The sequence below is a fragment of the Pistacia vera genome, unplaced genomic scaffold (assembly GCF_008641045.1).
Source record: "Pistacia vera cultivar Batoury unplaced genomic scaffold, PisVer_v2 Contig478, whole genome shotgun sequence".
In the NCBI taxonomy this organism is placed as follows: domain Eukaryota; kingdom Viridiplantae; phylum Streptophyta; class Magnoliopsida; order Sapindales; family Anacardiaceae; genus Pistacia; species Pistacia vera.
Window position 1 is genome coordinate 403,917 of NW_022196310.1, and position 12,365 is coordinate 416,281.

At 35.2% G+C, this 12,365-nt stretch overlaps 1 protein-coding gene, 1 long non-coding RNA gene and 1 other non-coding gene across 4 annotated transcripts; 1 reads left to right on the plus strand and 2 right to left on the minus strand.

Annotated features, from left to right (window-relative positions):
- Positions 1–2,579: 2,579 nt before the first annotated feature.
- On the plus strand, positions 2,580–2,686 carry LOC116146521. The gene has a single exon (XR_004130519.1). It is a non-coding gene; the product is annotated as a small nucleolar RNA R71 (small nucleolar RNA).
- Positions 2,687–5,918: 3,232 nt separating this feature from the next.
- LOC116146418 (zinc finger BED domain-containing protein DAYSLEEPER-like) lies at positions 5,919–6,299 on the minus strand. The gene has a single exon (XM_031431816.1). The coding sequence runs from the start codon at positions 6,297–6,299 to the stop codon at positions 5,919–5,921; it is 381 nt and encodes a 126-aa protein (XP_031287676.1).
- A 308-nt stretch (positions 6,300–6,607) lies between these two features.
- Positions 6,608–10,764, minus strand: LOC116146400. 2 transcript variants are annotated; one of them, XR_004130490.1, is made up of 4 exons: positions 10,419–10,764; positions 9,481–9,564; positions 7,402–7,485; positions 6,608–6,662 (listed from the first exon to the last, which is right to left on the minus strand). It is a non-coding gene; the product is annotated as an uncharacterized LOC116146400 (long non-coding RNA). The 2 variants fall into 2 exon arrangements; XR_004130489.1 differs by lacking the exon at positions 6,608–6,662 and having other exon boundaries at positions 7,284–7,485; positions 10,419–10,763.
- Positions 10,765–12,365: the final 1,601 nt, after the last annotated feature.

Genomic DNA, 12,365 nt, shown 5'->3' on the forward strand with positions numbered 1-12,365 from the left:
TATATTAGTATGTGATGAGAAGTGACTTATTAGTATGTGATGAGAATTGATTTATTAGTATGTGATGAGAATTGATTATTGGTATGTGATGAGAAGTGATGTATTTGTATGTGTTGAGTTGATGGGATTTTGGATGAAAAATGAAAGAATGGATATGGAAAGGTGGAGGATGAAATTCGGCTAGGCTGATTGTTGGCTTTAAAGAGTTGTTTGCTCCAATTTTGGTGACTTGAGAGATATGTGGAAGTGTAACCAATTTAGGGTTTGTATGTGCATGTAAGGTGTTTGATGAAATGTCAAAGAAAGTGCATATACATAAGTATGTTGGATTATTACTTTATTATGGAAATGTTGTTGGTAGAGAATACTAGTTTTATGATGATATCTTTATATGTCATAATACATTATTACATTCTTACGTTTGCATTTAAAAAGAATAGCAAAAAAATGAGCATATTTACATGCACATATACATACATGAGAACATTAAAGAATAAAGAGAAAGAAAGAAAAGTAATTAAATGTAGAATTATTGTTTTAAGAAATATAATTAAAAAACAATTAAAATCTGAAATTTTACTTAAAGAAATATAAAAAGATAAGGGAAGAGAAAGTTGTTGCGATAGGAAGCCCGTGAGTGATAGAGAAACAAAATAGCCCCACATGCATGCCGCCTTCAGTGAACGGCCTCAGAATAGAAAGAAGAAGTTGTACAGTCCATTAGAAGTGAATGTGGATGAGGACTGTACCCAGCAGAGCATACCTACATACATACCGCCATGAGCGAACGACCACAGCAGAGAGATACAGTACTTGTATAGTCCGTAAGTAGTGCATATAGATAAGGACTGTACTCACTCACATGGCCACGATTCTGAATCTATGCTTTAACCAAGTCTGATTGGCAAACTAGAATAGAAGAGAATAGAAAGAAAGAAAGAAAGAAAGAAAGAATAGAAAGAATAGAAAAAGAAAAGAAAGAATAGAGAAGAAAAGAAAGAAAGAAAGAATAGAAAAACAAAAAAGAAGAGAAACAAAAAAAGAAAGAAAACGAAAAATAAATGAGAAATAGAAAAAACAGAAAAGAAAATATATCCCCTATGCATATGTACATATGCATTATGTCATTTCTACTATTCTAAGTTAGTTTCCCTATTTGTGCTTACATATCGGTAAGTGAGAAACTAGAATTTTAGAGAGAGTAGAGAAGAGTAGAGAAGTTTGATGTAAGGAAAGAAATCCAAAATATGAGTAACGGAGGAAGAAGAGTAGCATAGTGGATTTACTTACTGAGCAATTAATGCTCACTCAGTTTGATTTCACTGTTTTTGCAGGCAATAGATGAGATGCAGTAGAATGGCACTACTATCCAATTGTATTTTGAGTTTATGTATATGACTTTCTTACTTAATATAGAGAATTTGTATATGAAAGTAAAGTTAGTTTTGGGCCCACTATCTTATACTTATATACATATATGTTTTCTATAACATATTTGATGATTTCATATTATAATTTCCCAAAGTATACTAGCTAGAGAGAGTTATTACAAAAGTCATTTACACATTCACACCCAAACACACATCACTAGCAACTAATTCACTGTTAATACTGAAACAAGACAAAGAAGCAAAGAAATGAAGCTAAACCCAAATGAAAACAAGGTGAAAGAACCAAACTTCATTTGAAAAACAATCAATTCTTACTAGTAAAACAAAATGACAATAGTACCTAACTTTGAATGAAAAGAGTTTGAAGAATGATGAACTAGCGAGTGGCTGAAGTCACAAACTCAAAGGCCAGAGTTTGTCTTATATTCAGGTGAGAACGAAGAAGATTGGAGAAGGATTTAAGGTGAGAACGAAGAATCAAAGTGAAAAGCTCAACGAGATGTGGAGAACGAAAAGGGGAAAATAAGTTAGGGTAGAGAGAATGGAAAACGGGTTAACGAAAAATGGGTAGGAAACTTTTGCCTTAATGAAAAATGGGTGGGAAACTTTTGCCTTAGTGAAATAACGGGTAAGCAAATGTTTTAGGGTTTTTTTNAACTTGGAGTGTCTTTTTTTTTTTTTTTTTTTTTAATTGCTTGTTTTGCTACTTGCTCACAAGCCGGCTTGCGAGCCAAGCTCGAATCCCCTCTCCCCTTTAACGAGTTCAAGCTGAGCCCGGAAATCAACAGCTCGTTTGGCTCGGCTTGAACTCAAACTTGTCCTCCCTTTTTTCGAGTCGAGCTCGTTTAGCCAAAAACTTGACTCGGCTTGAAAACAACCCTACATAAAATTTACATATTAGTTTAGGAGATTGAATTGAACTCACATTCATACCTCCCAATTGCTTCTAAAGAGCTAAAATTTGAGTAGGAAGTATGGTGAAGGCATCAACTTCATGATAACCTATATTCTTCTTAGGCATTGCTCGACCATTGGGTCATTGATAATTGTTACTCGCTAATGCTTCAAGCAACTCATGAGTAGCTTCTAAGGTTTTGTTGTTTAATGCTCCTCCTGATGTGGCATCAACCACGGTTTGAAAAGTAGGTACCAAACCATTATAAAAGGTTTGAACTTGCATCCAAATAGGTGTCATGGTGTGGACATTTTCACAATAACTCCTTATGCCTCTCTCATGCTTCATACAAGGATTCACTATTGCTATAAACAAAAGATGAGATATCATTTCTCATCTTGGTCGATTTAGCTGGTGGAAAATACTTTGCAAGGAACTTTTGTGCTAGCTCATCCTAAGTTGTGATAGTTCTCGATGATAAGGACATTAGCCATCCTTTAGCTTTATCCCTCAATTATAACGGAAATAGCCTTAACTGAATAGCATCATCTGTCACTTCGTTGTGCTTGAATGTATCACATATCTCCAAAAAGTTAGCTATGTGCAAATTAGGATCCTCACATATGGTACCCATAAACTAAATTGATTGTTGGATCATCTGAATGATCGCTAGTTTGATCTTAAAGTTGTTAGCTTGAACAGGTGGTCTATAATGCTTGGACCACATCCATTAACTGTTGGGATTGAGAATTCTTTCAGATTTCTAGGGTTCGCCATAATTACAACTGGTGTCTCTTGTCTTCCCTTTTGCTCTCTAATGAGTTGTCTTGTTGTCCTTTCAATCTCAGGATCAATAGAAACCAAGTTGCGACTCCTCACTTTTCGCATGCACTATAAACAAAAAGAATTCAAAATTTAAACTAAACAAACTATACTCTTAGCTGCAAAATGAAATGAAAAACTTCAATTTAGCACTTTCTAGATTCTACCAATATTAACACAAACAATCCCCAGCAACAACGCCAAGAACTTGATGCATGATTTCATATGCATACTAGTAAGTGCACTAGTTGCATTAAAAGGGGGTTTGGATTATATAATGTTCTATTATAGGGGAATATTATATTAACGGAAAGACAGATCACCTTCAAGATTACTAGGAATGTTTAGAAAATGTGTTTGGTTGGTTCGAATAAATTGGTGAATAATATGTTTGGTTGGGAAGATAAATGGGTGGGTATATTACATAGATTACTAATTGACATCCTTTTTAAATATTAATATAATAGTATTTTTTATTATTATTTTTGAATCATTTCTTTTAACCCCCTACATTTGAAATTTTGCTAAAACACCCCAACCATATAAAACTTTAATTTGTAAGAAAATCACCCCCATCCATCCCAAGCCACTACCGGCATCTAGCCACCATCGCCGACCGCCACCGACAGTCAACGGAATGGCGCACGATTGGCCAAATATGGCCGATCGTGCGCTGGCAAAGCTAGAAATGGCCATGGATCACAAATCCATGGCCGAAAAACAGCTAGATCTATGGCCATGCCATTTCATGACCAAAGATCTAGCCTTTTCACAGCCAAATCTGTGGTTGTTTTACGACCACATCTTTAGCTGTGAAACGGCCATAGAAATGCCAGATTTGGTCGTTTTTGCGATCTATGGTCCATGGTCGAAAAAGGCCTTATTGGCATATGACTAGCCAGATCCCGCCGATTATGCACCATTATGGCGATTGATGCCAGCAGTTGATGGTGGTGAGTCAGGGCTAGCAGTGGTCTTGGGTATTTGGGGGTATTTTGTTAACTTTTAAACTTTTTTGTGGCTAGGGTGTTTTAGCTAATTTCTCAAATGTAGGGGGCTGGGCTAATTGTTATTTGGTATACATTTGAGGGCAACTGTGTCTGAAATGGTTTTTAATTAAGGGCAAAATGGGTAGAAAAATTAGATTACACTGGTAATGTTTTAATAATACCCCCTAGCAAGGTAATAAGATTTTTACCCACATTACCAACAGTAAACACTATTTGTAATAAAAGATTACCGTAATATTTTATTACTTGCAAACCAAACACCAGAATCTTACAAAAATAAACGAAGATTATCCCCATTATCTTATATAGCCCTGATCCAAACGGCCCTTTAGTAATAAAGTGATGACGAAGAGTATTGTTCCCACGATGATAGTGTATTAATTACCTGTTTATATAGAACAAGTCCTAATTTAAGCAATAAAGATTGGAATGATGCAATATTGACAATTAACTACAAATTAACTAAATATAGATAGTTAATAATGAATTTAAAGCAAGACCCAATATCAATACAAATGATTCAAAACTCTAGGGTGTTTGATTTCACCAAGATATTCTTACCCAATACATAGATGTTTCTACCCAAACTCCTAATTTCTTGATTGAAGACCGAATCCCTTATATCGTTTAGCACTCCTCTTCAAGTTATATTATCCCACTCATTCCTATTAACCTTCCACACCTAAAAATTGAAGTTTAATAGTTAAAAGTTTATTAAGCTAGATGGGATTTTATATGGGTCACATATAGATCACGTTTGTCTATCTCTAGTTTTCGCTCAATCTATAGTGTTTATCACAAGATGCAAAGATCATGAATCACTTTTTAGTCTCATCATGAACATCATATCATTTGTATGATGGCCAATCATCCAAAGATGCAACAAACATAGAAATAAACACTCAATCAATGGAATTAGAACAAAAGAGTATATTAAATCATATATATGTACTAAGTAATTGTATTAAGGCTACATCAAAACCCTAGATAAACAATTAGTTTCTCATAGAAATGAAAATAAAACTATACAAACAAAGTAAAATAGAGTTTAACATGGAAAAACAAGAGTAGGATAAAGAAAATCTCTCTAAGAAGATGAATCTTTGCTCCTCCTTCTTCTCTTCACGTTCCCTTGCCTCCTAAGTGACTGAACTCCCTCAAAATTTCCTCTTTCATCTTTTATATGGTGTTTCCTTTTGTGGTTAAAAATCCTACAGTCCAAAACGGAGTGTTTTGATTTTTTTTTTTTTTTTTTTCCTTAAAATGGTAGTTTTGCCGCGGCAAGAATTTATTTTCGCCAGGCGAAACCCAAAAATTCCAAAACCGCAACAACCCAGTAGCATTTTGCCACGGCAAGAATAAATTCTCACCGCAACGAAAGCAAGCTTTTTTAAAATTTTGCCACAAATGTCATTTCTTGACTTAATCCCTTGAATCTTCATCACTTCTCAATTCTTCAAATTTTGGATCCCTTCTAAGTTGAAAAGCTTAAAATCACAATTTTTACTTCAAATACCCTTCGAGACAGCAAAGTGGATAAATACAAGGAATTACTATACAATTAAGTTCAAAATGCATGAGAAGTACTTAAATCCTATTGAAATATGATGCATAAACACTATAAAAAATAGGATTATCACATGTACAAACCTACAATGTAAAAAAATAGATAATTAATATATGAATATAAATGTATGAAGAAATATGAATAATGAACATAAAAACATAATACTACAAGTCAACTTTGTAACACCCAATTATTATCGATATAGTGTGCTGTGATGTCATATATCTTTTGTTCTAATTGCTGGCAGTCCACAAATCAGAAGCGATGGCAATTCTACTCTGATTCTTGTTTAACAATTTCATGGACTTTTCATTTTCAACATCATAAATCTTCCTAATGTCATTCCTAATAATCCTCCTAGAAACAACCTTGAACGAGAGTTGAATAGTGTTGTAGAATCTTCTAAACCCCATATGATCAACCATGCTTAAAGGATAATCCAGAAGAATAATCATATTAGCAAGGTCCTTTCTCCCTGCCTCTTGATCAAAATTGTAAGTGCTTAGTGTCCTTTTTGAATCTTGTTTCTGCATCCCCACACTCATCATTTGTGATATATCTTGGTACTTTCGCCTTGAACAAATTTTATGATGATCATGCAAATGCTTTGTCATGTTTTTAGAACCACCAACAAGTTGTCTACAACAATAGTTACACTTCGCCTTCTCATTGCCATCAACTATGACTTTCTTGAAACGGAGTCATACAACTGACTTAGATCTTCTACTTCCAGTAATGCTAGCATCATCAAGGGAAAACCGGAGAGGGCTTGAATGAGGACTATGTACTAGCATTGGTTCGTTACTTTCATCAATTGGAGATTGTACTTGGTCACTTTCATCAGGTGGAAATTGCATTTGGGAACTCTCAATCGAAATGTTTTTTCGACGCCTCAGAATATTGATTGATCTCCTCTTCTAAGTTTTTTTTTTTTTTTCCTTTGCTTGGTAAAGAGTTTTGAGTTGACATGGTGTAACCTACAAAGAAAACCCACACATTTATCAAATACTAATTGAGAACGGGGCCTCAATGCTAATACCATCTTGGTTAATTTTAAGTTGGTCAAACATCATCATGTATCAAAACATTTGAAATAAAATTAAAGTAATTTAATATTCAATTATATAAAATTTTGGATAATAATATTGATGATGAATTTAAAGTTAAAAAATTAAAAGAAACTGTTTTGACTAATATATTTAATTATTTATATACATTTGACATAAGAGCAGCCAATGTTTGAGTTATTATACTGATTTGTTAGGCAATATACTAGCTCTAAGAACAAAAGCATAATGCCCTTCCAAGGGTTAAAAGTTCCCGCAAAACCATATATATTTTGACAAAGGATGCTTTAGATGTACTTTAGTACATTGAGCTTTGCAACTTGCTCTTGCTGAACTGAATTGACCAAGAAAAACAATATACTATAGCTCATGAGGGAAACTAGTCAACTAGGGACAAAGTTACCTAGTTCACATCACATCAAATTCCATTTTCTTTAAAATAAGATACTGCATCGAACATTGTCGACTCAAATATTCCAGAAATAGTAACAGACTCTCTTCACAGACAAACACATGGGATAAGTCAATGCATGAAACAACATAAAATCATTCATTTTGCTATCACCTCAGGGATAATTGATGTAAGAAACAATAGAAATTCCATTTGTTCTACATCCTACTACAATATGACAAATAAGGGAAAGGTCACCTCCAACTCCTCACTTTCAGCCTTCAGGCGGTCAATTGATTATCGAAATTCCTTTACTTAAGCATCAGCTTCTGAAGTCAAGGACTGCAACCAGAAGCATCAGCCTTCGAATGTTAATGGATTTTAACATTTAATCGTAGCATCATGCTTGAATTATTAGGAAAATAATAATAGCTACAAACAATATGATAGACCTATACAAGAAGAAAATCATCATACGAAGTAGGGGTGGGCGGGTGCGGGCACCTGCCCAAAATCAAAGGAACTGGAACCGGCCGATTCCTTTGATTTGAAACCCGGTACCTGAAAAAATATCAATTACCCCCTATTTTAAAAAAAATGACAAATAAACCCTTCTAAAATTACAATTACACCCGTAACAGTTTTTGAAATATTGTCAAATTGACCAATTAATTGAGAAATGAGTGTTCCAAATAATGAGTGTACCAAATAATGATGAATTGGAATGTTAATAATTGATGTCTATTTGAGAATTTTACTCTGATGTTCTGATCTTCAGCATTATAAACAATTATATTGAATGTTCATCTCATTGTCTGTTGAATTATTTATATACCCAATAACTAGAAGTTAATGGACTAGTGGTTAAATAACTATCAATATAATATTTAAACCAATAAAAATATCCTATTGAGTTGTAATTGTGATCCCAATTTGCTGTCTATCCCATTTTCAAAAAATTGAAAGTTGGAAGTAAATACAATAGAAATATCATCCATGAATTAATTAGTAGAATATAAAGAAACTTTAGTATCTATAAGAATCCCAATATTTTGCAAATTTTGGGATCGTTTGTTCTGCCATGCTCCTAATAACTTCATCTTCTCTTCAACTAAACGCAATTGAATTTTCCACACACATTTAAGGTACAAGTTTGCTGTAGGATATTTGGAACCCGAGAATAAAGTTGTAATCTCATAAAATGGTTCCAAGAACTTGCATATCCTCTCCCCTCTATCCCATTCTTCATTTGATGGACAAAATTTATAATTGTGATCTATAGTTGATAAAACTACAAACACAAAACGATATATTAACGTAGTTTCAAACATTAAAAAAGTTGAATTCCATCTAGTGGAAATGTCCAATCTCAACCCCATTGAGCTTTTCACACCCATTTGTACAACAAGTTCTCCAAACTTGATTCTTCTAGCCTTAGTTCCTTTAATATATTTCACACTATCTCGAATCTTATTTAAAGCCACACTAGGAGCTTTTAACCCTTCTTGAACAATAAGATTCAAAATATGTGCAAAACATTACACATGGAAAAAATCACCCCTACAAAACAAAGCATTCTGCACACAAAGTTGGTTCCTTAAGATATCCTCCATCCTAGCAATACTACTTGCATTGTCCAAAGTAATTGAGAAAACTTTCTTTTCAATTCCCCAATCTTGTAAGAAAGTCAAAACTTTATCTGCCAAAACAATCCATGAGTGTGGAGGAATATGACAAAAGTTGAGTATTTTACTTTGTAACACCCAATTCTCATCTACGTAATGAGCCGTTAAAGAAATATATTCCTTAGTTGTAGCAAAAGTCCAAATATCAGAAGTTAAGCATATTCTACTAGTAAGCCTCTCTAATTCAAGCTTAGTTTTTTTCCTTCATCCTTCCATATACTTTTAAGCAATCTGCCTTAACGGTGTTCCTAGTATAATGCTTAACATCCTTACACAAATACAAAAAGACATTCCTAGTTCCTTGATTCTCCACATATGAATATGGATAAATTATGTTGAATAATTGATAATGTCATTTTCTTACAAAAAGTCTCTTGACTAATCTTTTTGCTTTACAATTTATGATCATGATCAGTCAACAATTGTCATACATCAGTGTTGCACGTTTTGGACAATCTCCTATATGACGCTTCAAATTTTTAGTCCCATGAGTGGAACTACCATATGCATAAGTTTTATTGCACCCGTTACACCTAGCTCTCTCATTCCTATTCTTATCAAAATATGCATCAAAGTAATTCCAAACTTCTGATGTTTTACTTTTGCTTTTAGAACTGGTAGTAATAATAGTATTGGAAGGAGGCGGCATTACCTTAGAAGCATCGTCACTTTCTCTCACATTAACGATATCCATATCTATAGACTGAGAATCATCCATGTCAATGCTTGAGACTACCTGAACAAAAAAAATCAATAATTAAGAAATGTTGTTAATGAGTATATTAGTGGAAGCAAACAGAAAACACCTTTACAAAACAGCCCACAAGAGGAGCACAAATGTCAAAAGCCTATACACAAACCCAAAAACACCAGCAAGTAGAAAAACAAAACTGCTACAAAAAAACAGCAAAAAAAAAAAAACTAGAGCAACAAGTGAGCTGCAGATAACTAACAGGCAAATCTTCAACCCCAAGTCAGCACAACACAAATCAGAACAAGACAAAGCGTGTGAGACACAAAAACCAACCCACCTGTCAGCCGCTTCTAGCCAGCCAACAGAGAAAACAAGCACAATCACACCCACCCCCCCCCCCCCCCCCCCCCCCCCCCCCCCCCCCAAAGCACGAAAAAACAACAACAACTAATTAGCATGGTTCAGGTCCACAACCAATTAAAATCATCTTACCGTCTCTGATTTTGTTTGATTCTTGTGCTTAGAACCTTAATTTGGGGACTAATTAAGTACAATAATATTACATCAAATCATGAATTTTGGTTTTAACAACTGTGAGAATAAAATGATCATGCAAATATGATCCTTCAGATTTGTTTCAAAGGCTCAAACACAGCATCAAAGCAATAAAAGACACAAAAGGCCGCAAACAATTTCGCTACTTCTCCTATAGTGGAAAATATAACAACTTAGAACTAACTGAAACAAGATATGTCACTCCTAGACCATGTGACAAGCACATGAATGCGCTATTATATATGCAGCCAAACCAAAGAATGCCAGATTGGGACAAACAAGTAGTATTTATAGTTGTTCTAATTGACGATACAATATAATAATCATCAAGTGTATGATACCTGAGCAAGCGGCAGCTAGTGAGTGTGAGAGAGGAGATGTCGACAGTGTGATTGTGTGACAATGTGAAAGACGAGAGTTGCATGAGTGTGAGAAAGGAGATGTCGACGGTGTGACTGTGTGACAATGTGAAAGACGAGAGTTGCGTGAGTGTGAGAAAGGAGATGTCGATGGTAGACAAAAACGTTATGATTGTGTGACAATGTGAGAGATGAGAGTTAGGTTAGTGCGAGAGAGGAGATGTCGTCAGTGGACGGCGACAGTGTGACTGTTTGACGGTGTGAGAGAGGAAATGTCGAGATGAGTTAGGGATTTCAACTTAGACATTAGGGTTTTTTTTTTTTTAAAATAAAGGAGCACTTGCTAGAGGTGGTGGTTAGCCGTGCCAGGCCAAAATTTTCATGGCTCACCATGCCATGGGCCGTGCCGTGCTGGACAACCAAAACTCAAGGTCCATGGCACGGTAGGTCGTGCATACTGTGCCTTAGTGGGTCGGCCCACGTGCCGTATAGGCTTTTCTCAAAAAAATTAAATTTTTTTATTTTTTTTAAATTCCTAGGTTGTGTTGTTTCGGTTGATGTGCCAAATTTTAAGCCCATGACATGGCCCACGGGCCATGGCATGATATGAAATTTTCGTGTTGTTCCAAAAAAATTGTGGGTCGTGCCAGCACGTACCCGCAGGTACACCTGTAGGCAAAACGAGCCAGACTGGGTACGGGTCCAAAAAAAGGGGTCCAATGTAATAGACCCATACCCTATATTTTTTACTCGGGTACCGGTTGAACTGCGGGTCCAAGCCCCTCGATAATATTGAGTGGCTGGGTGTATTTTATTAAATTTTAAACTTTTTTGTTGTTGGGGTGTTTGAGCTAAATTCTCAAATGTAGGGGGTTAAAAATGTTCTAAATAATAATAATATTAACAACGAAGGGCAATTCAGTAAAAACCCCTTGATAATATTTTATTCCTCCCAACCAAACATATTAATTATTTATACTCACCAATCTAATCAAATATATTAGTGCAACATTCCCCCATTAATCTTCAAGATAATCTATCTTAGTGATAATCATAAGAATTCCGTGAAACAAACGCACCCTAAGGGGGTGTTTGAATCATATAATATTTTATTATAAAGGTATATTATATTAACGGAAAAAAATATCACCTTAAAGATTACTAGAAATGTTTAGAAAATGTGTTTGGTTGGTTTGAATAAATTGATGAAAATATGTTTGGTTGAGACGTTAAATGGGTGGGTATGTTATATAGATTACTAAATTGCCCGTCTTTTTAAATATTAATATAATAGTATTTTTTATTATTATTTTTTGAATCATTTTTAACCCCCTGCATTTGAAATTTTGCTAAAACACCCCAGCTATATAAAACTTTAATTTGTAGCAAAATCACCCCCACCCACCCCAAGCCACTGTTGGCAACCAATCACCACCGCTGGCCGCCACTGACAGTCAATGGAATGGCGCACCACTAGCTGTATATGGCCGGCCGTGTGCCAACAAAGTCGGAAATGGCCACGAATCACAAATCCCTAGCCAAATCTATGGCCATTTCACGACCAAAGATCTGGCCTTTTCATGGCCAGATCTGTGGCTGTTTCACGACCACATCTTTGATCGTGAAATGACCATAGAAACGCCAAATCTGGCCGTTTTCGGCCATGGATTTGTGATCCATGGTTAGAAAATGTCTTACCAGCGCACGACCGGCTAGATCCCACGGTTGTGCACCATTACGACAATTGACGCTAGCGACCGATAGTGGTGAGTCATAGCCGGTGGTGTCTTGGGTGACTGGGGATTTTTTTTAATTTTTTTGTGGCTGTGGTGTTTTAGCTAATTTCTCAAATATAAGGGAGCTGAATAATTGTTATTTGGTAGACATTTGAGAGCAATTATGCCCGAAATGGTTTTAATTATAGGCAAA